This window comes from Chanodichthys erythropterus, chromosome 21 (assembly GCF_024489055.1).
Source record: "Chanodichthys erythropterus isolate Z2021 chromosome 21, ASM2448905v1, whole genome shotgun sequence".
Classification (NCBI taxonomy): Eukaryota; Metazoa; Chordata; class Actinopteri; order Cypriniformes; family Xenocyprididae; genus Chanodichthys; species Chanodichthys erythropterus.
Genome location: NC_090241.1, coordinates 28,266,434 through 28,290,640, shown reverse-complemented (window position 1 = coordinate 28,290,640; position 24,207 = coordinate 28,266,434). Strand labels below are relative to the sequence as shown.

The following is a 24,207-nucleotide window of genomic DNA, read 5'->3' as shown; positions in this document are numbered from 1 at the left end:
CAACTCCGAGCGCCAAACCTTAAAGCAACAGTGCCATTTTGGAGACCTTTTCACTTCAGTCATGTTTCTTTTCTCCCCCCGAGCCGCCCGCCATCCCCTTCTTCTTGTCTCCTCCCCTTCTCCCCTCATCCCTCAAATCTTTCCATCTTTTCATTCATTTTCCACCCCGGAATGCAGATGTGTGGTCCGTGTTGCTAGGACTGATTCATTTGTCCTGCAGGGAGATGTATATAGGTCGTATTTGAGACTCCAAAACACTAACAGCTATACGAGAAGCTTGGTGAAGTCTCTTGTGTGAAGCCACATCTGACGGCCTGTGGGTTCACTGGAGAACTGACAGTTGTCAGCGGTTAGCATGAGATGCTTGGGACTGAGGAATATGGGCTACTGTGATCTGTGTGTATGTTTAACTACTTTTAGTAGTTGAGCTCTTTCTCTCTCACTCTGTTTTTCTTATATATTTTTTTCTTTTTCTGAAGTATTAAAATTGTCATTAAGTGTAGACAAAACACATATGGTGTTGGTTTATGTTTATTACAGATGTTAAAATACCCTGCTGTGGCCTAGTGCTGCTTTGTTTGGAAAGGTCAGCTGAGTTTGGTAAAGCAAAGATGTTCGCTTGCATTTGGCTGACTCATTTAGAATGCCAGTAAATGTATTCTTTGATCTCTGACGATGTCAGAATATATAATGAATACATTAATATAGATACCTTACCTTAATATTTTATTTGTGATATATCATTTAAGATTAAAAGATGGTGTAGGGCCTCCTTTTGTGACCAAATACAGCAACAATTTGTCTTTGACATGACAAATACAAATCCTTTACAGTGGCCAGAGGGATTTTGAGCCATTCCTCTTCCACAACAGTGGCCAGGTCACTACGTGATACTGGTGGAGGAAAACGTTTCCGGACTTTCTCCTCCAAAATATCTCAAAGTGGCTCAAAAATATTCAGATCTGGTGACTGTGCAGGCCATGGGAGATGTTTAACTTCACTTTCAAGTTCAACAAACCATTCTGTCACAATTCTTGCTGTGTATATTGGTGCATTATCATGCTGATACATGGCACCCCCTTCAGGGTACAATGTTTGGGTGCACATGGTCCTCCAGAATGGCTCGGTAGTCCTTGGCAGTGATGTGCCTATCAAGCACAGTAGGCAATGCTATGATATCGCAGCCCAGACCATCACTGATCCACCCCTGTGCTTCATTCTGGGCAGCAACAGTTCGGCTGTTAAGCGTCTTTGGGGCTTCCCTGCACTGTAACGTCCACAGATGTGGGAAAGACAGTGAAGGTGGACTCATCAGTAAACAATTCATGTTTCACAATGTCCACAGCCCAAGATTTGCACTGTTGGCACCATTGAAACCAACATTTGGCATTGGCATGAGTGACAAAGGTTTGGCTATAGCAGCCAGACCATGAACATCGACTCTGTCTAGCTCCCAACTAACTCTTTTGATGGAAACAGAAGAGTCGAGGTGCAGATTTAATTCTGCAGTGAGTTGGGCAGTTGTGGTTTTAGGTTTTTTGGATACAATCTGGATTAATACCTGGACATCCCTTTCAGACAGCTTCCTCTTGTGCCGACAGTTACTCCTGTTGGATGCGGTTCATCCTGGTAGAATGCTTACATTACACTGGATACCATAGCTCTTGATACACCAGACTTGCTCTCCTGGTCACAGAAGAGCCAGCAAGATGCCCACCAACAGTTTGTCCTCCTTTGAACTCTGATATGTTTTCCATTATGTTGTGTGGATTGCAATATTTTATGTAAAGCTGTGCTATTGCTCTGCTCAACCTTCACACTCTGCTCTTATCGATGGAATGTAAAATCAGTGAAGATTGACCACTAGGCTGAGCATATATAGACATGAAACCTCCAACACTATATTGGCCCTACACTATATACTGTTTCATTGGCCAACCCCTGTATGTGGTATTAACATACATTAGGGCCAAAATAATGTATGTTAATACCAAAATTTTATTAGTCGCTAAAATCCACAGGAAGTGGCGAAATTACAGTACATCAGGCACGAAATCCAAATGCTCACCTATCATTCATCTACCTCAAGTATGGATAATCACCTGAAACATGCAAGTAGTAGCAACTTTACATGGCCGATCGCTTTAAAGGTGCTAAAGAGGATCTTTTTGTCGACTGAGAAACCAAAGACTGTTACTGAGTTTTTGAAATGAGCGCATGCGTAAGAACAACCCCCCTCCTTCGAAGGAACGCCTCCCAAAACTCGTAAACACTCGTATTGGAACACGAGTGTTTACCACCGGCATTCGCTGTGTCGTGTTAGTGGATTCATTATGTCGGACTCACCGCAGGTAACTCATAATCTGCAGTTGTTACTCCTGTCTCTGGACAAAAACATTGCATGCGGCGCCTGTGGAGTGTGGAAAGTTACTGGAGCGCGCATCCGCGCTCGTCTCTCACAAGGAACGTCATGGCAGTGATTGACAGGCCAGAGGGCCAATCGTTTATGCGATGATCGCGTAAATGATTGGCTGATGTTTTTAAGGCCCTACCTCGTGCACAGATGATGTATATTAATATTATTCCTTTCAGTGCACCTAATAAATAGTCTTTTATCAGTTAGTAAAGACCGTTTCAAGTAATATTGCAAAAATGTATAAAACAAAACATCCTCTTTAGCACCTTTAACGTTAATCTAGAAAAATGTGGGCTATTCAAGTGTTTGTGCAGAGTGTGAAAGCGCGCTTACTGCATGACAGCTAACATGGAGGCGCCGGTGTGATCACTTGCACTTAAAATACTGTCATTTTTGGTCATACAGATAAGAGTAATACATCTTTTGAATCTGTAAAGAGTCTACTTTTATTTGTGCGCACTCACAATACCAACAAAACGTTGTGCTTTTGTAAAATAATGAGAGCAAACAGATCACCTTTCTGTCATCTCTCTCTGTGAACCTTTAATAGGAATCTTTAATTCAGAGCAGCCCTAATATATGTAGTTCAACATTTTTTTATATTTTATTTAAAATGCAAAAAAAAAAAAAAAAAAACGAACAACAAAGAAATGAAACTTTTTTTTGTTTGTTTGTTTGTTTTTACAGCAAATAGTTCACTGTTCAAATATGGTAACTTGTTTCTTAAGATTTTGTGTTTCTTTCCTCTGATCGAAATGTTTTGATGACGCCTCCAAAAATAGTGTCTGACTCAAAAAAAGGACACACTCTGAATCAATCACAATAGCACATAAAGAAAACAACGTTCCCCCACCCACTTCATTTATGTCGAACATCACCAACAAAAGCTCATGTTTTGACTGAAGTCAAAGCCACAGTGAAGCACAGACCGTGGTGGAACACTTCACTTGCGTATCAGCACAGAAATAATCAGACAGGATCTTCTCTATATTAAACAGCTTTTGTCATAGTGCAAATTGCTAAGTGCACATATAATCGTTTCAGTTTGCGGCTTCTGTAGTGATTGTCTGTTCCCTCATTACCTTTGCCAAATATCAACACCGCACACATACTGTACTGAAACTGCTGCCGTCATGATAGTCAGAGGTCAGAGATGACTGTTTGGTCTCTGCTCATTCATTAATAGAAGTGACATTCAAGATGTGTGTGTGTGTGTGTGTGTGTGCGTGGTTGGTCCTTCAAAACGAAGGTTGTTGCCCACAGCACCAGCTGTTTTCTGTTAACATCACACCTGTTCTGCTAAACCCTGTTTAAGTAAACAACAGATTACATTTAGTCACAGGACAGCGCTACCAATGAATTTATTTAGACCCGCGCAAAAGGTCTTTGAACGAAGATATCTCGTCATAGTAGTAGTACTAGAACCCGTCACGTCTGTAGTGGTTTTGTGATGACTCTTCACGAGAGGATTTGTATGACTGTGCGGTTCAAATGCTAAACTCAAGCAGGTTACTGCAAATACTTATCTGGGATCAGTTTCCCCCCTGGCCCTGTGTCACCCTGACAGTCATACAGGGAACCGCGGAGCTGATCTGAGACGGAGCGCGTTATTGTTTGTGTGTCAGTCTTGCAAAGGAGTCAACCTGTGCTTTCCAATTATCTGTAACAAGACATAAATGAATAGTGTTGGTTCTGTGACTCACAAAGTGATGGAGTGAATAAACAGCAAGATCTATTAGACGGCTTGGATAGAAAGAGTATGGGTAATTATGGCGTACAGGCCCGAACACAGCACAGATAGATGGAGAGAGAGCGAGAGAGAGAGACAAGAGGAGGAGGCTTGAACTGTATGTCTGCTAAATTTATCATGAGCCCTTTGGGAGCAGTGAAATGAGAACAGTGGCCTATTACTGCTAAGAAGGTGTTTTATTGAGAATATGCCGACATTCTGCCCAGGGGAAACGGCATGGGAGAGGGGGTACGGCCAAGTGTGTGTGCTTGTGTGTGTTCATATGTGCGGCTGTATGCGATATGTGTGCATACTTGCACGGCTGCTTGCCTTTTTGCCCTTGCTTGAGCATGTGTGTGTTTTATATAAGTGTGTCAATGTGCGCACTTCTGAGAGTGTTTGCCAGAGAAACAATGAAGTATTTAATTATTCACTAAGGTACATCATGTATAGACTTTTAACTCATCAGTAATTAATACAGTCAGTCTCTGATAGACTACAGAAACTGTTGTTTACTGTTCCACAAACTATGACACTGCAATGTTTTTTAGACATATGCAACATAAATTCCGCTACGGGAATATGATAATTATTCTGTTGTTATTTGTGTCAATGGTATGATTTATTATGTGATACTAGCACAATATTTTCTTATAAGGTTATTACTTTTATAAGGGTATTAATTTATTTACTAACTTTAGTAATTTATATATATATATATATATATATATATATATATGTGTGTGTGTATATGTATATAATGTGTGTATATGTATATAATGTGTGTATATGTATATAATATGTGTATATGTATATGTTTGTGTGTTTTTTTTACTTATTTTTTTTTATTGTCTCAACCGTTATATTTTATTTTTTCAACATTTTTATAATCCTTCATGTATTACATGTATTATTTACATAATGCAAAATATAAATATTACTTTTATCTTGCCTAAATATATTTTTATTACGTGCAGGAGCTTTTTTTTTTTTTTTTAAGAAATGCTAATATTCTAATTGTAAAACATTTGTAAAAACTATTGACTAAGGCAGTAAGTTTAGCCTTGGTTTTTGAATGTATAATATAAAATTTACCAGTAGAGGGCGAAGCAACTTTTCTGTGTTTTTCCCTCTTTTTAATAAAAAAAAAAAAAAGTGTGAGAAGGTGGTGATGTTTTAATCACTTGCTAGCTCTGAGCACTTATGTTCTAACCGTTCACAGCAGAAGTGGAGCCGCGGTGTGTGTTATTTTATGTTGTGGAAATTAGTGGATTTGGATGGGAGTTAGACTGTGAATTGAACACACACACACAGTCAGTCTGTGAATTGAAACAGCAACCTTTTCAATATTTAAGGTTTGTCTCTGATCAAATAGATTAAAATGTACACTTTAAAGTGTTTGAGAAATATTAGATTTATCATAAAATTTTATATTAAAAAATTATGAAAAAAAAAATATTTTACATTTTATACAACTGTCATTTATATGCTTAAAATAAAAAAAGAAAAACTAAATCTTCCCTTTTTTCTTATTAAAATGAAGAGCCAAGCTTGTGTTACTATAAACAATTCCACTTTATAAGAACAATAACAACTTGCAGATGCTCTCTGTTTCTCTCTCTCTTTCTCTCTGTCAGATAGTGTTTGCTTATCTGTTGTTTAATTAAAGGGTTTCTTTTCTTCACTCTTCCATTGTTTCACCAGCATGGACAAAACCTTTACTAGGGTCAAAGGGTTAACTGCCATCAACTGTGCTGCTTTTTTCTTTTTGTTTTGTTTAGGTTCTTTTTGTTCTCTCTCTCTCTCACTCCCCTTCTCTCTCCCTCTCTCTCTCTCTCTTTCTTTTTTTTTTTAATAGGGTCCCACACAAAGGCATTGCTTCACCTGCCCCCCCCACCTCCAAACACACACACACACACACACACACACACGGCCTGCGGCGGCCCCTGCCGCTGCTTGTGTCCCCATTTGAATTGATTATGTTTAGAGGGCTGCTTGTGATTGGTGGAGAAAGGGCGTGGTTGATTGGATAGTTTTGTATCTTGTCAGCTAGGGAGCAACCTTGCGCGTGCAATCTGTCCATATCCCCGGGAAAAAGGCTCGAGACGCGGCAGCACACGCACACGCTCGCTGTAAACGCCTCTCTCTCCCTCTCTCTCTCTCTCCCTCTCTCTCGCTCTCTCTCCCTCTCCGCTCCGCGACTCGTGTCTTCTCATCTTCCGCGATCCTCCAAACGGCCCAGCTTCACTCTGTTTACCCTGCCAGCCAAATGGAGTTTGTCAGGTTTGTCAATATGATTGATTCTGTAATTTTTCAATGAAAGAGCTGTTTCTGTTGCCGTAGAAAAGTTTTAACAATGCATTAGGTCCAGGGGAAAAGGAAAAGAGGCTGATTTCTCTGCATGCTGTTTGTATTTGTTTCTATCATGCTGGTTGGTTAGGTGACGTGTAAACACTGTGATGCGATTACAAGTTGATGTTTGAAGCTTCTCCTCTCACTTGCAGTTTACAAGCGCAGGATTTTAATATGAGGCTTTTGGTAAATGTTATTCTGTAGTGCTGTACATATATGTTTTTAGTTAAAGACTTTTTAGTTATGCAGAAACTTGTGCAGCTTTTTTCAGTTGTAGAAAGGTTAAGATTGCACTTGCTATGCAATGATTATATTTTAAGTTAGATTGTTTAGATTTGTATTGCATTCTTGTGAAAATAGGTGCTTGCTGGTTGTGTGTGTGTGTGTGTGTGTGTGTGTGTGTGTGTGTGTGTGTGTGTGTGTGTGTGTGTGTGTGTGTGTGTGTGTGTGTGTGTGTGTGTGTGTGTGTGTGTGTGTGTGTGTGTGTGTGTGTGTGTGTGTGTTGGGGGGTTCTGTTCCCCTTCACGGTTACCCACATTTAGAAAGGGGCAGGAACACTCTCCGATTTGACACTTGTGTCGTGGGCCCTAGTGTGTGTGTGTGTGTGTGTGTGTGCACGAGAGTGTGAGTGTGACCGTGCACATGCCAGTAGTGTGTTCGTTGAAACTATGGCAAAGTTTTGACACTCTCCTCTACTGGATTTGAGGGCTGTTATTTTCTTTGATTATTAAAGCAAATGATTTAAATGCTGATATGAGATAATTAGGACACAAATTTCTGGTTGTTGTCATTATTTAGAAGGGAATGATTGTGAAGGTTGGGAATTAGGCTTCAGTACAAGGATGGCAGGAGAGGACGGGAGAGGTAACGACTGGATGTGTGGAAAGTAAAGGCTAAACAGGGAGCCTCGCGGAGGGTAATGCCGCACAGCTGTGACCACCGGGCCCCTTCGTTTAGAAAGCGTGAGAGCTGATTGGGCTGACAGTTTGTAATCAGACTTGATTTATTGTTCATTAGTAGTGCATTAGGGTCCGCTCTGGCTGGGGCCGAACCGCATTTATGTTGTACCCTGACAGGCCGTGAGCCTGCCAACACCTGTCATTTCTACCGCTCGGCGTGTATTAGTGGCGACAACAATGTTGGTGTGTGAGAGAATATTCACGTGTGTGTTTACTTGAGACTGGAGAACAAGCTAACTGTGTGTGTGTGTGTTGAATAGATATTTCCCATAGGAAAGGTTTTTTTTTTTTTTTTCTCAAGAAAGAGAGGGAAAAAAAGAGTAGGGGAGGGGGGTTATCTGGTCAGTCGTTCATGTGACTGACCTCTTTCACAGACATCTTGCTCTATATTATGTGGTAAGAATCGAGAATACTTTGGTGATGACACACGGCATTGCCAGCTGTTCTTTTCTGTTGTATTTTTCCTTCATTCTCCCACAGACGAAAAAGATAAAGAAAGAAAACTTTTTTTTTTATATATAGATGCATTTGTTCTTCCTTTTCTCCTACACTGTTTCCAGAAAGCACACCAGGTGAGCATCCTCTCAGGAAAGAGCAGGGAAGTGACAAATTGCTCTGAAAGACAATTTTATGATATACAGCAAAAAAAGGTTGCGGCTTCTTCCTCGACTCACACATCTGCAACTTTTTACTTTCTAAACTAATTTTACTGCAGATTTAGATTAGATTTGATAGAAATATTTAGAAAAAATTGATTTATTTCATAAATTACAACAAAGATAAACTTGTTTATGTCTTCTTTGTGCATATTAGCTCTTGCCACATGCTAACAGTATCTTCCACTCAACAATAATCAACCCTGACAACAAACATCACAACGTGGCTGATCAAAACACAAATCGCAATTTACCAAAACCTTCATGTGATGTCATGGAAACAAGGATTAGCGTTATTGTCGTTTGGCGTTGTGCAGAATGAGACCTCTCCCATGCGAGGATGTGACGACCATTGTCTCGAGTAAATTCTCAATTTGAGGGGGATTTGTGCGACTGTGATCTTAATTAAATCTCCACCGACTCCAATAACACATCTGAAGGCATGCGCGACGTTGCGTAACCTCGCTGAGCTGGTAAACCATAAATCATATCAGCGGGATGAGTAGAGCGAGGGGGGGGAGGGGGAGGTTAGGTGTAAAGTGGTCGAAGGGAGTTTGTCGACACCATTGTTTTTAATGGCACATGTCAGACTGAGTTGAGCGGGAGACGTTCAGCGGTCTTGTTTTAGTGTGTGTGAGGAGAGTCACGTCAAGGGTCACCTGGGGTTGTGTTGAGGTTCAAAATGATTATTGCTGCCAGTCATGTCTGTAAGGTTGTTTTTACGAAATCTCTACCACAATGTCATATTTACCAGTGGGAAAATGTTTTGGGAACATGTTAGTAAAGAATCATGGTGGTAGAAAATTGGGATTTGATTATAAACTGTAATTGTAAAACATGTTGTAAACTGTTGATGAAGAATAGTTGGAATGGCTTGCAAAGAAAAATATTACTAATTTAGTCTAGCTTTTAATTAACCAGAAATATGTCCTATAATTCTTTGTGGCAGCACAAGAATAAATATTTAATTTAAAAAGTTAAAAAAAAAAAAATTAATAACAATACATTTGAAATATTTTTTATAAGTTGCTTGTGATGTTCCTCATTTGTAAGTTGTGTTGGATAAACATTAAATAAATTTTACAGTACATTTAATGTACATCCTTTGCTCTTTATTTAGTGGTACAAGAACTAAACAAAGCTGTCTTTGTTGGGAAGTGAAAACTGGAAAAATAACTATGAATTTGCCCAAAGCATGCATTTAATTCTGACCACAATCACTTGAGCGCACAGCACGTCGTAATTTCTGAACTCATAAGTAGGTACTTCCCAGGAGGACTTGAAAGCAGTAGATGTCAAGGGTCAGGATATTGAATATAAAACTTTAAATATGAATTCAATATGCTGTTTTCATTGTGAGGAAAAATCAGTAAAAAAAAAGGGTTAGTTTGTGTGATTGTGTGTTTATTTTTTGTGCTTGAATCCCAGGCAACACATCAAGGCACGACACATGCCCGTGCCACATCCATAATGCACTCACCCTCAGTTTGTGTGCAAGATTAAGTGAGCATCCCCAGAGGGTCCTGGGGCTGATGGTCCACCCCTTCGGGACACCCACCTGCAGTGGGGTTTAGTTAGTGTGGGAAAGGCAAAGCTGAACCTCATGCTCTCCTTCGCCCCTGCTTGTTTGTTTTACGGCAGACCGGGCCAGCTCTGCTGAGAACTTGTTTGTTTGTGGTTTAGAAGTTAATTAAAGTGCAATCTGGATTTTTGTTTTTACAGTTGCCTTGAATGGGCCGCTTTCCCCCCACAAAATCTGCTCAGTAAATGGGCAGAAAATGTGACTATGATTATCCTGTTTATGTGAACTGTAAACGGGCTGCGCGAGAGCCAGAGCGAGGAAGAGGGAAAGGAATTATTCACCATTCAGAAGCGGCTGGAGAGATGAATATATCTATGCTTCAGCTCTAGAGTTTGTTTTTGTTTGTTTGTTTCATAATAATAATAATAGTACATGCATGTTTTCATGAATGCATTAATATTAGACAAGAATATCTCCATTTATTACATTAGGAATGGAAATGGAAATTTTGGAAAAAGAAAAACAATTCTAGAAATTAAAGTTGTACATTCAAATGAATAATTACAGAATCCACATAATAGGAAATCCTTTTTTTTTCACGGCACGCCGTGTCAAATGAGCGTACGGACAATGCTATTCCGTATTTCTCCGGACAAGGTAAACCAAGAGGCTTCAAACAGACCAAACCTCCTCTGATTTCTCAAGGGCTTGTTATTTTGTACTTCTCAATTCTATTTGATGTCCTGACAAAACAAGATGACACCAGGGAGCTAGCATTAAAATTTGATTTTCTTTTTTTTTTTTTTTCTGCCCTCTTTCTTTCTTTCTTTCTTTCTTTGCAACCTGTTTCCGTACGGCCAGTTCAATGTATGAGACGCTCTGATTGAAGTTGCCCCCCTTCACTCTTCATCTTAATTGCCTATCTCTCTTTCCCGCTTTCTCTCGTTCTCTCCGTGCATGACATTTTGCTCTCTCAGGAAGAATGCGTTCTTCATTAAGTCAGTATCAGTGTTTCTGAGGTTTGTCAGATGTGTGTCAGATGTTTCCTCGTTAGAGCCGTATTTTTGGATGCCGTTTCCTGCTCATAGTCATGGGCTGAAGATGAACTGGACGGTGGATTTGAGCGCCAGGCTCAAATGAGCTGGATCCGCAGCTGCGTCCAGTACATTCTTCCAGCTGGCATCATTTACATTGCGATTCAACACCTTCAAGTAAAAAATAATAATAACATTATACTTAATCGTTAATTTTAACCCACAAATGTTTGCACTTTTATGTCTGATTGAAGAGGAAAAGAAATTAAAATTGATATATATTTTACATAATATTTTTTAAATGATCTTTTTGTTACATTTTACCTATTTTACATTTTGTTTCTTTTGTTACATTAATCTACTTTAGCTTTTTGTATTTTTTTTTTTTTTTCTCTTTTAATATTCATCTTTTTTTACATTTGTATGCATGTTTGTTTTTTTTTACATTTAACAGTTTCTTGGAGTTTTTAATATTTTTTTATTTTAAAACATTACGTGTCAGGCTCACTTATTATTTTTTGCAGATTGCAGATGTTTGCATGTGTTGGCATGTGAATGTTGAGTGTACAGCGTATGATGTGTGTGTGTGTGTGTGTGTGTGTGTGTGTGTAGTTTGGGTAGGGCCTGTGGACAGCAGGCCTGCGCTAGCACATTGCCTACAGTCACATAGCAGCTGTTTGAGTATGTTACACTTTCTGTGTGTATGTTAATGTGCACTCACACCTGGCCTACACCTCTCCACAGTGAAATTCATAACCGTCAGCTTTCTCAAGTTTGCTCACTTTCTTTCTTTCTTAACAATTCTTTCTCTCCCTTTCTTAGCAAACAAGTCTTGTGCTCTTTAACGCTGTCCACATGACGGCTGAAATATGCATTCATAAAATTCCTCGTTTATCTCGTTTAACCAGATATATGCTTTATCTCATAGCGCTTTCATTATGAGATGGCTTGAAATATGTATTTGTTCTTTCCTCACCTCTTATCAAGTGATATGGCCATTTACCACAATTCATAATTTCATTCCGCACACTTCCACAATTACGGCCAGAGGAGAAGAGCGAACAGCTCTGAGCAGTAAGCAGCGGTATCCCTCACTCCTCTTAAGTGCTGCTGATATAGTGGCCAGGATGATATTTTTCAGCTGAAGTGCTTCTCTTCTGCGGCAGGCCTGTCTTAAAGAGATTCCAGCTCATTCACCAGCGGATTAAATGCTAGTAGTTACAATGATCAATAGGTTAAGAGGAGGCCCATCCCTCTCTCCACTAATGACCTCAGTGGTAATGGGCAGTAAAATGTGAGCTGTAATAGCCTTTCCGCTAGGGCTGAGGTTTGGTAGAAGTGGAGACACACACACACACATACAGTAAATGAGGGTGTGAAGCTGGTGTCAGTGTGTCTCTTAAGGTGTGGATATAAAGGGTTTAATTGGAACAGGCTGGCTTTGTAATTTGTTGTGCCCTGAGAAGTTAGTAAATGTTTAGTGGTTAGATTTTTACAAAGCTTTTACGTTTGCATCAGACGTTTAAAAGTCTTTATTTGGTAGTTGGAACTAAATTTATGTTTCGAGTACAGTTCCACCTTTTACAAAAAAAAATATAAAGATGCAAATTAAATATGTTAGTATATTAGAAAATTTTTTGTTTGGTAATTTCAGTTAAGATTTTTTTTTTTTTTTTTTCAGAAATGTACAAAAGAAAAAAATAACTCATAAAAACAAAGTTTAATACAAGTTGTAATGTTTGTGTTTAAGTTGTAAGCCTTTATTTGGAATTAAGAAAAAAAAATGTTCAAAGCTTACTTTTTTTTTTTTTCTCAAAACATTTATGAAAATTTTACAAGAACAAAAAATGTGAAATAAAAATTATGTCCAAATCAGCAAGTCCATTTTATTGCCAAGTGTAAATGTTTGTGTTTATATTTTGTAGAAAATTTAAGTCTGATTAAATCAAATTCGTAAGTAAATTTAATAAAAAAATCAGTTTCTCTTTCAAACTTTCAACTGTTACCACAAAATCGGAAACATCCAAATTGGCAATTATAAACTGACCAAATTGGCAAGGATTTCAAACATGCCTCTGGTGTTGTCTGTGTGTTTTCGCTCGTATTGTCTCACCACCCACTCGTCTGCCTCTCTGACCTTCAGAATAGTTCATCAAAATTAGTGGCGCTGAGAAATAAGGACATGAGTGCATAATGACTGTGAAATGAAGAAATCAAGGGGTGCAGCCTATGCAAATGGTGCGCTAAGCCAAGTGAAAAATGGGCCGCATATTAAGACGTAACAACCGTGTGTTGGGGCGCCTGCTTATGTGTTCAACTTTGATTCCAAGCACCACATATCCATTTTGGTGACGAGTTTATAACAAATTCAACCCCGTCTTTGTGACATTGCATGTATTTAGGAACTTCATTCAAGGTGTTTTGTTTTTTTGTTGTTATATTTAGATTAATTTGAAATGGGTGGAGGCAATGTGGAAGTTAGCCACGCCCCTTACAGAGGGAACAGATTCATCAAGATGTGACAAATTCAAACGCTTGTCAGCGGTTTTGAATCAGAGATGCAATTGGGGTAACCTTGGTGGAGGGAAACTGTCGCCCTGATGTCTGGACAATCAGGAGCAGATGTGAGACATACATCTGCGATCTCGCACACGCTCGCTAAAACACGCTGGGGATATGTTAACAGTTGCAAATGCCCGCCGCTATCAAGTTCAGCACAGACGTGGTTTGTCACCCAATGTCACAAAGGAGATTTTAATGGCACGGCGTATCATAGAAAAAGGCTGACACTGAGACACACTCGTGTACTGTATTCACACAGCCTCTCCTCTAATTAAAGACCCCTGTCAACAGCACGAGGACCCTCTCAATGTCATCACACGTCATTTTCTTTTCTGGCCATAATATGTGCACCCTTTTTATTCTGCTTGAGCTTGTTTGTGTGCCCTTTAATGTGTTGTTTTCATGTATTTTTTTTAGAGAGGGACATTTTTTTTTCTGTACGCAAAAAATTGTTTTGACAAACTAACAATAGAACGCAGTCGACAACACATCCTGCACTGACACGGTTACATTCATGTTAATTGATATTCAGCGATTTTAAGTTTATGTACACAACGAAATGGTACACCGTGAGAGTTGTGACCCATTTTAGTGAAGTATCGCAGGGACAAGACGCTTCACGCTGATGAAGAGGGGAGAAAACAATCATGAAAAAAATGATAATACAAAACGTATTCACACAGTCACAAGCAAAACATGGACGGCACTCCAGAATAATGGCCAGTGGCCTTGTCACTGGAGTGGGACGTTTGATGATGGGGACGCTGTTTGGTTGTTCGAGTGTGTTTGTGTGTGTGTGTGTGTATGAGTTTTCTCTTTGTATCTGTCAGTCTCCCATCAGTCAGTGCAGCTTTGGCTTCTCGTATCACTGGTTCTGAAAGCTCCTCAGGTGGTTTTTGAGAAATGGATCTTGATCTCATAGCACATTCATCTGGTGACAGGCTACTGATAGGACATGTGACATGTGTTATCTTTAGTGTATTATCCGATTGCCATTGTATTCATATGTTCGTCCTCTTTCTGTGTTTGTGTAGGTCCCAGTTTCTGTTGCTATGATGACACCACAGGTCATAACTCCTCAGCAGATGCAGCAAATCCTCCAACACCAAGTTCTGAGCCCCCAGCAGCTCCAGCTGTTACTGCAACAACAACAAGCACTGATGTTACAGCAGGTACAGTACTTGCTCTCGTTCTGTTTTATACCGTATATATTCCTTCTGTTTGAATGTCTCGAATAATACTTATGCTTTAACCAACACTATGACAATACAAGAATTTGAATTAAATAATAAAACAATAAGCCATGAGGATCCATGCGTCACAATGCGCCCATGTGCCAATATATAATTAAATGTATTAATTATTTGAATAAACAGTTTGGAATATAATATATTAAGATATAATGTATTATAGTCATAATCTATTATAATAGTATATATAATAAAATAGCAACAACAGCAATATGATAAAAGATGATGTTGTCATTATTAATAATATTTTTTTATTAATAATCACAGTGATTCTTAGGGCAAGTTATAGCTAGTTTTGCATTAATTAAATTTTTTATTATGATTAAAAAATCATAATATGTTAGTCTTGTGCAAATTTCAACCATTTTGTCTTCAAACGTGGCTCATCCAATCAAATTTTTGAGCTGAAACTATAATTACTAAGTATATGATGCCCTACAATTAATTTCTCTTTCAATGAATCGAACATACAGTACATCCCTCCCTTTCGACTGTCTTAACTGTTGCTCAATCTATATGACAAACAAAGAGGATATGTCATGTATGTATTAGTAAAGCAATATACACAGTTTGGTAAAACTGTGATGTGTGACTCAAAGAATTCCACACATTCTGAACATACATAATGAAGATTTTTTTTCTGACTGAAGCTTCTTCCTGATTCTCAGAATATTTGAAATGTAAAGGTCATATATCATTAAGAACAGGATTTTCTATATGGTTTTGAACCAAGAGTCACAAGAGTTCACAGCACAAAATTCCTTCCTTATTACCATTCATTCATTTTCACAGTCATTTAGAAATGACAAAAATAGTATTATGCTACACGTATGTTGATGTAGAAGATTTTTTAAGTATTTTACAGTACATATATAGACGTATTAAAGGTACTATACTCTTTTAATTCTAAGAATCAGTGTAGGGGAAATAATCTGTTTTGTAATATTATGTTGGTCTTCCGGGGAAAATAAATAAAACACAGCAGAAGAAGTATAGAAGAGGCATCTTTAATTTATGACTGTGTGACTTTGCAGCAGCAACTCCAGGAGTTCTACAAGAAACAGCAAGAACAACTCCACCTTCAGCTCATCCAGCAGCAGCATGGCAGCAAACAGCAGAGTAAAGAGGTATGCTGACTGCATTACTTTACACACACTCTCAGCCCTGGTGTTCATTACCTGCCCCCAGTGCATCCAGCAGCTGTTTCCCACCAACAGATCATTCCAGTGCCACTATGTCGTCTTATCTTGAGTTTTGACAATGGGAAGAACCCTGTCCTGCTTTTGTATTTCTACACCGCATCCTAACCGATTGTAACACTATAATGCAAGAATGCTAAAACCTTTTTTTAATTTAATTAGAGTTCTTGTACTAACCAGTCGCAAGATAAAACATTGATCTGTTTCTGTGACGTCGCCCCTGCATTATCTCATTGGTCCAAAGTCATGCTCTAGATAACTAGACACCAATATATACACTAGATTTGGGGGAAAAAATAAATACAAAAATATTTTCTATTTTAATTTATTTTGAAGAAATTCATCCCAGTGATGGCAAAGCTGAATTTTCAGCAGCCCTTACTCCAGACTTCAGTGTCACATGATCCTTCAGAAATCATTCGGATATGCTGATTTGGTGCTCATTTCTTATATTGTGCTGCTTAATATTTTTTGTGGAAACCTTGATACAATTTTTAGGAATTTTTGAAGAATAGAAAACAGTTGCAAAGAACAGCATTTCTTTCTTTTTTTTTTTAATATTCTTTTTCCCAAAAATGTTGAATGGTAGTGAATATTTTGATTGGCTGTGATTGCGTCGCTTCATATTTCCTATTCAGTGTCCGAGGACAAAAAACCACAAACTTGGTTAGGACACATTGTTAGAATTGGCCCAGTATTTTTCTCTGTATTTTTCCATGCTTATTTGGCAATTTTGTCAAAGTTAAATGTATTAAATCAATCTGAAGGTACTTATTGGCCAAAATATTTAATAAACAAACATTTGGGAGAATTTCAATGGTCATTGGGATTCTGCAGAGAATCTGACTGCAGAATCTGTATAGATCCTTTTATGAGTTGTCTGTGTATTTATATATAAATGTACAATATGAACAGATTGAAGGGCACATGAGGTTTCCCCGTTGACAGAAATATGGCACAGCACAGTTGTTGTATATCTGAAGAGTTCTACCTCTTTGTCTTTCTCTCATCCTTCATTTTAAGGCCGTATCACCAGCTGTGTTTCTAGCTGCTCTAATGACAGCAGGATAAGGCAATGCTCTGGACAAAAGAAGCGATTATTATGCGGTCAAAAGCAGTTCAAAGACAATCAAAGTTTCACTTCTTAACTTCCCCACCGAGAGATTCGTTCTGTAACCGGAGAGAGCGTATAAATGAAGGCGAATGTTGTAAAAAACACACACACACACACACACACAGCCATACACACACTCTCACATGCTTACTTCAAAGTCCCCCAGCTCGCTAATTAATGAACTGGGGGCTTCAGTTTGGACAAGTTGTGGTGTGTTGCCTCCATAAATCAATGCGACAGGATTGTTTCTCTTGCCTCTGACAGAAGCTGTCACTCTTTCTCTCTCTCTCTCTCTCTATCTCTCTCTTTCCCTTTCTCGTGTTAGAAGGACAGATGAGGGGAAGGGAACTCTAGAATGGGAGGGGGGTTGAAAAAAGGAGGGTGGCACCGTCAAAAGGAGAAACAATTGATCAGCTGAATGGAACGTGACGAACAGGAAGAAAAACACCATTTTAAAGAGTATTATGTATGATCACAGGAATTTGATGCAGCCCTCGAGAGGCTCTCCTCCGTCTGTGCGTGTTTTTCTCTCGCGCGCGCTCCCTCTCTCCCCCTCCTTCGGCTTTCTCTCGCGCAGCCATCAAAAGATGGAATAGGAATTGTTGCAGCGACTCCCCCCACGGGGGTCAGACAATAACCCCCCGCTGCTGCTTTGTGCCTCTTTTATTTAAAAGACAACAAAATTTCTTAGGTTTTCAAAGATTTTTAACTTTGGATTGGAGGCGAGGCAATAAAAGGGCCTGCCAGCGTCAGTCTGGATCATGTTGTCATCTGCTCTGTTCTCGCCTCTCTCGCGTGCCACTCCGAGTTAACCTCCCATTCGCTATGCCGGGCTGGCGTTAGGTTAACGCTCGTGCGCGGAGGAAGATCTCAAGTGGCCCAGGCGATCCCTCAGGGTGATGTACAGATAAAAAAATAAATACACTTTATAATATGGTTCAATTTGTTAGCATGCAGTAGCTATCATGTCCTTACTGTGAACAATACTTTTACAGTATTTGTTAATATAGTTTTTTTTTTTTTTTTTTTTTTTTTACAAAAATAAATTTTAACATTTCAATTTTAATAAATGAATATTAGGTAACACTTTACAGTAAGGTCTCATTTGTTACCATTAGTTAATGTATTGCCTAACTTGAACTAATAATGAGCAATACATTTGTTACAGTATTTATGTATTTGTTACAGTATTTCCTCATGTTAGTTCACAGTGCGTTAACTAATGTTAACAAATCCAACTTTTGATTTTAACAATGTATTAGTAAATGTTGAAATCAACATTAACTAAGAATAATAAATGCTGTAGAAGTATTGTTAATTGTTAGTTCATGTTAATTTAAGTAGTTAACTAATGTTAACTAATAAAACCTTATTGTAAAGTGTTACCAAAAATAACACTAGTAAATGCTGTAAAATGCTATAAAATTATATAATACCTTATGCATTAATACCTTATGCAATTATTTTAATTTTTTTAACAATTAAAGTCAGCATGAAACAGAAGTTGCAACTTTGTGGCGTGTAACCGCTTCTCAAACTAAATAAAATTGTTGGACGGGACTTGAGTTTTCCATCGGGATTTGATGGGCTGCCCTCTCACCGGTGTACGTGTCATAAGAGAAGTGAAGAAATGTCATTGCAAGGGGGAGAGGAAGTTATTTTGATTAAGTATTACGTACATTTAAAAATAACAGGATGTGCTTGGATAAATCACTTATAATAAATGCAGCAATATTCCATAAAAAAATAAAAATAGTCAATTTTGGATTTCATGGTGACTTTAAAGACATAATGAAATCAAAAGTGACCCAATTTATTTTATTAATAAATGTTTTTATATGCACAGTTAACAATACAAAAAAAAATTAGTTTTGAGCCTTTTAAAGTGATTTAAAGGTAGACGATAGCTCTTATATGAACTTATGGTGCTTTTCCACTGCATGGTACGGCTAATTTTGGGGGGGTTTCCACTGTACCTGGTACTTTTTTTTAGTACCACCTCGGTTACAAGCAAGCTATAACGATACTAAAATGTGACGTGTAAACACTGCAGATCACTGATTGGTCAGAGAAAATCGTCAATGGATTTGCGATACGAGACACCAAACCCGCTAGATTTAAACATTCAGCAACAGCCACCGCAGTATCATTTGATCGCTAAACCTTTTTAAATGACTTGCTTTAAATGACCGTTGCACGCATCTTGAAAAAAGAAATGGCTGTATGGTGGTCAGTAGACGAGGTGGCAGCGCAACTATAACAATCAGTCTATAATCCAACCCACTTTGAAGCGGTATTAAACTGCAGTGGAAAAGCAAACTGAGCCAAAGTAAAGCGTGCCGAGTCATACCACGCATTGGAAAAGCTCCATTATTTAACAATTTAAAAACAGTAATTTTCAGTCTCATCTCATCATTGCATATCTTTTATTGGACTTTTTGCTTTTAATTGTCAGGATAGCAAAAGAAAATACAAGGGTAGTACGATCAAGACATGACCCGGACCTGAACCTGCTTCTCTGTGGGAGCACCACAGTGTCCATATGTTGTGCTACCGCTGCACCATAGCTCTGACCATTGACATTGAAGCATTTGTATGTTTAAAGCCTACTGATCAGGGTTAGAGTGGGGAGAGAGAGAGAAACAGAAACAGACCTTTGACAGGCAGATGAGGATGGGTGGACCATGAATGAGAGTGGAAAAAAGTGCAAGCACTTTATCAGGCTGTTTCAGATCTGTTCTGGGTCTAAAGGTTGACCTGTCCGCGCCTGTGCTGCGGGACCTTTTTTGTGCGCCTTCTGTTTGGAGAAGTAAACACAAAGTGAAGCATCCTGTGTTTGGGAAGAGGGTGCGGCACACAGCTTGGCAAAGACATGTTTGCGCTTTAATGTACCAACAAACATGATCGTCAGGGTCTGGTTTTTCACCTCGGGTCCATCTGAAACCTCCCAAGGAACCGTCCCGTGATTATGATGGATGTTTAGTCGTTGTCACAAAGCTATTATAATGCATTGAGGAGGTCATAAACAACAGTGTTAGTGTTGAAAGGGGTCAACGGTAGGGTTCAATAGCCCTGTATCTCCATAACTTCGCCCATTTGTTTTAACTGAGGGGCGATTGGGGATGTTAGATAACTTCCTCCCATTTATCGTTCTGACGACGCAGCAGTTCGTTCGCCCGTTCCTCCCTCTCCTTCTGTCTTTCAACAATCTCTTTTCCCTATTTCCCTTCCACTTTTACTAACTCTCTCCCCTCTTCCTCTCAAAATTTCCCGTCCTTTGGCACTTTCCTTTTTTTTTCATTACACTCCGTCCCATCTATCCAGATGTGAGGGTGTATATTACCGTAAGACACAACATGATATGATATAAATTGCAATGCATGTCATGATTTAAAGGATTAGTTCACTTTAAAATGAAAATCACCTCAAGATTTAATGAACACAGTCGGACTTGTATTAGTAAATATCGTGAGTCGTCCAAGCTTTACAATGGGGGAAAAAATGCGTAACTGAGGTTGCGTCAGTTATGCTATTTTCGTAAAGTTGAATATGTAAGGAGTATGGCATGGCATAAGCATTTTGAACTGTGAGAGGCATTACATAGGTTGAATACGGAAGGCGGTCTAGTGGAAGCTAGATATTTTACTTTATAACTTGTTAAATATGGATATTTTTCTTACACAAATGCATCACTAAAGGCTTTTATTAACCTCCCGAACAGTGTCCACTCTAATGCATTAATGAAACACAAAAATTAAATATATTTATGAAAAAAATAATAAAAATAAAAGAACATTGACATAAGAATGTAAAATATCAATGAACATAACCTTTTGTAAAATGTTACCTTTTAAAATAATTAAAGACTTAAATAAAAAATAAAATTTACCGTTTATTTTATGCATAAATGTTTTAATGTGCATAATTCATTTTATATATAACTTGATAAACATGAGAAAATTAATCACAAAATATAAATATATAAAACTGGCACATACACTGCTCAGTTATCCTCCTATTGGACGGTTACCCTGTTACTTCACACCCCTGATTTATCCAAAGGAGACAACGGTTGGCTCCCCTGGCTCTGCACTTACACAGCGCTGAATATTAAGGAGCTCCTTTCAGTCACAGGTTGTTTGCGGAGTTATGAATGGCCATAATTAAAATCCTGTGGCTCTTATTAGGAATGATTAACAACATTTCATTATTTGTCACAAGCCTCCCCGACTCCTCGTTAATTAAGAGGGTACGGGAATATGGGAAAGTACCTGCCCGTGCCTGTTTGTGTGAGTATGTGTGTGTTTATCAGCCCTGAGTGAATAAGTATGTTTGTGCACGTGTTGACATAATTGTTTGTGAGTGTGAGGATGATATGTAGACCTCTCATCCTCTCTCCGCTCTCCCTCGGCAGGTGTCTGCACAGCAGTTGGCGTTCCAACAGCAGCTGCTCCAGGTTCAGCAGCTCCAGCAGCAGCATCTCCTGAGCCTGCAGAGACAAGGGCTGCTGTCCATTCAGCCTAACCAGACTCTGCCCCTGCACTCCCTCACTCAGGGTAAGAACAAGCACACCCATCGTCCCTTGAGGGGATATTCACACTGAGAGCAATGGGATTTGCTGAAAAAAGCTTATGAAAAATGCAACGAAATTATTCACAAAATTACAACAGGGTTTTTCATCAGCCTCCAAGAAAATTTCACTTCTTTTCACACCGCTTTCTTGCTATGGCTTTTCTGTGTTTTTCTATTATGTTTTTTGTTTGTTTGTCTATAGATTGCAACATCTGGGTAAAAACTGAGGATCCTTAGGGATTAGTTTTTGCAATCCATAAGCATGCAATATGTATGGATCTGTGTATGTATTTATTTATAGATTTTATTATATTTTGCTAAATGTGGGGGGAAAACAATAGCCAATTTCTGTCATTAATTTCTCACCCTCGTATCGTTCCACATCCGTAAGACCTTCGTTCATCTTCAGAACACAAATTAAGATCTTTTTGATGAAGTCTGAGAGGTTTCTGTCCCTCCATAGAGATCCAACACAACTACCACTTTCAAGGTCCAGAAAGGTAGGAAAGATATCATTAAAGTACCCCATGTGACTCCAGTGGTTTAACCTCAGTTTTATGAAGCGACGCAAGTGCTTTGTGTTGTATCTTTATGAAGGAAAAATAAAGCTCTCAGATTTCATTAAAAATATCTTAATTTGTGTTCCGAAGAACAAAGGTTTTACGGATGTGGAACGACATAAGGAGTAATTAATGATTTTAATTTTTGGGTGAACTAACCCTTTAAGGGGATATTCACACCGAGAGCGAAAGGAAATGCTGACAAAAAGCTTATGAAAATGAAATTGTTCTCAATGAAATTTTTCAAAAGATAACCTCCAAGAATATCACTTATATGTGTGGGGGGAAACATTTCAGCACTGGGACAATTTACAAAAATTTATAAAATTAGACAAAATATTGCTTTCAGAGAGTATAGGCCTTTTATGTTCTCTTTGCATTATAGTTTCTTTTGATTTTCTCCTTTAGAACCTGAAAATGTCTCCTATATTTCCACTCCTCCATTGAATACATGTATTTCTGATATATGTATATTACACATATCTGTGTTTTACCTCTATTGTCTTATGTTGGCTCCTCGTCAGCTCCTAAACATACTAGCACCATTGTTTTCTAACCTCAACCCACTAAACTAGTCAAAGATTAATCACTTCACAAGTCAGTGAGTCAAAAGGTGTTTTTCCAGGAGGTGTATTGCTTTATTTTTCTTTGTCATATTTACTTAAGGAGCAGCAACAGAATAACAAAGACTGCATTCATACTGGTTTTGTTTTGAGTTTTGTTTTCTTTCTTTCAAAAGCTGACTGTACTCTCTCTGGCTAAGACAAACAAGCCCATAACAAGATAAGGCTGTATAAAGGCTGGGGAGGGGGTGCTTGGGTAACACGCAAATACAAACTCTGTTTGTTCAGTCTTGTTATTGTTTGATCAGGGCATAGTCGGAAAGCTGAGCCACTCCACATACCCACGTTGCCCTGGGGCTGGGCGAGGCAGTGCTTTACTATGCGAAGCCACAGGCTAGTGTCAAATAGGAGGCCATCTCAGTGAAGAACAATTTTATTTCTTTAACAAGTGATTGAATGACATCTCAAGCAGCCGTTACCCAGGGAACATTGCAAGCATGTAATGCCCAATCAGAGGGCAGTAATGAAAAACACAGTGGACACATGCTGTTTTTGTACTGCAGAACTCGAAATATTGCTTGGATATATAATAAGTTTACTTGGCAGTGAAGGGTAGATTATTTCCTAGTTTCCTAGAACCTGTTTGTCTAGTATTAATCCAAGATGGAGGATAAACCTGACTGGGTAACTGTAATAGCCAGTGGCAGATTTCTTGAATTGGTGGGGTTAAAACCAAAGTACAAAATAAACTTTTGCACAAATTTATTAGCCTCTTTCAATTTATTTTGGAACTCAGATAAGGCTTTTGATTTCTCTATTCATCAATGCAATCAAATATGTTTCTTCTGTGTGTGCGTCTTTGCATCTAACTAGAAGCATTTCTTGTCAAACGTCAGTCGGAGATGTCCTACAGGTCGTCTGGCACAGTGACTGATAAAATTGGTCCCAAATTTGACTGGCATAGGGGGTAATTTCATACCCTGATTAAAACACTTGTCAGTATGTGTGTGTGTTTGTGTGTGTCCTGAACATTTTCTGCTTCACTGTTAAAAGTTATTGATGACCTTTTTTTCTTTCACACTCCACTGCATTCTTTCATGCTCCAGCAGCCCAGTTTTCCATTCGCAAGATGTAATCTACAATATTCAGTAGTTAGCTAAGTAGTAAGCATTGGTGTGATAACTTATGTTACCTCCTTATGTGTGCGTGGTGATTATGTGCTTGGACAAGCTACTAAGGAAGATTACTCGGCCAGAAACATAGGCTGAAATTGGCTTATGTATTAGGCTATCGGACTTTGATGTGTGTATAAAATCTTTTTACATCATGGCTTCACGTTTAATGTGCAGGCACATCCAGTCATTTTCTACCCGATTTCTACCCTGTTTACAAGTGTGCAAGCTAGCTCTCTGGCACAGCACAGATACCTGAGACTTCAGTCAAAATGTTTTTTAGTCTGTTGTATTTGGGGTTAGATCACTTTTGACTTGTTGACGTTCAAGTTTTGGAGAGGGTCAGCTGAAGTCTGCTATGAATTAGAACAATGTGTTGGAGGAGATAAATATCATAAATGTGGTCCAGAGAGAGAAAATAACAGTGGACTTAGCAGTGTGAGTAACCGTGTGAGGAAACAAACAGAGCAGATGAATATTCAAGAAAGGCAGAGAGATGAGGTGTGTTTCATCGAGTAAAACCATTTCTGTCTTCTTTACTTGTCTC

The 24,207-nt window shown here is 38.6% G+C and overlaps 1 protein-coding gene across 13 annotated transcripts in view; it reads left to right on the top strand.

Annotated features, from left to right (window-relative positions):
• foxp1b (forkhead box P1b) overlaps nt 1-24,207 on the top strand; it is a 212,266-nt gene that overhangs the window by 147,977 nt on the left and 40,082 nt on the right. For 11 of the 13 annotated variants that reach the window (XM_067373136.1, XM_067373137.1, XM_067373134.1 and 8 more), the window contains 3 exons: nt 14,265-14,402; nt 15,515-15,607; nt 21,208-21,349. In XM_067373136.1, the coding sequence (XP_067229237.1) occupies nt 14,265-14,402; nt 15,515-15,607; nt 21,208-21,349 (373 nt within the window). Of the gene's footprint in view, nt 1-10,482; nt 10,846-14,264; nt 14,403-15,514; nt 15,608-21,207; nt 21,350-24,207 lie in introns of those variants that run through there. The other 2 variants (XM_067373135.1, XM_067373133.1) reach the window with 2 other exon arrangements.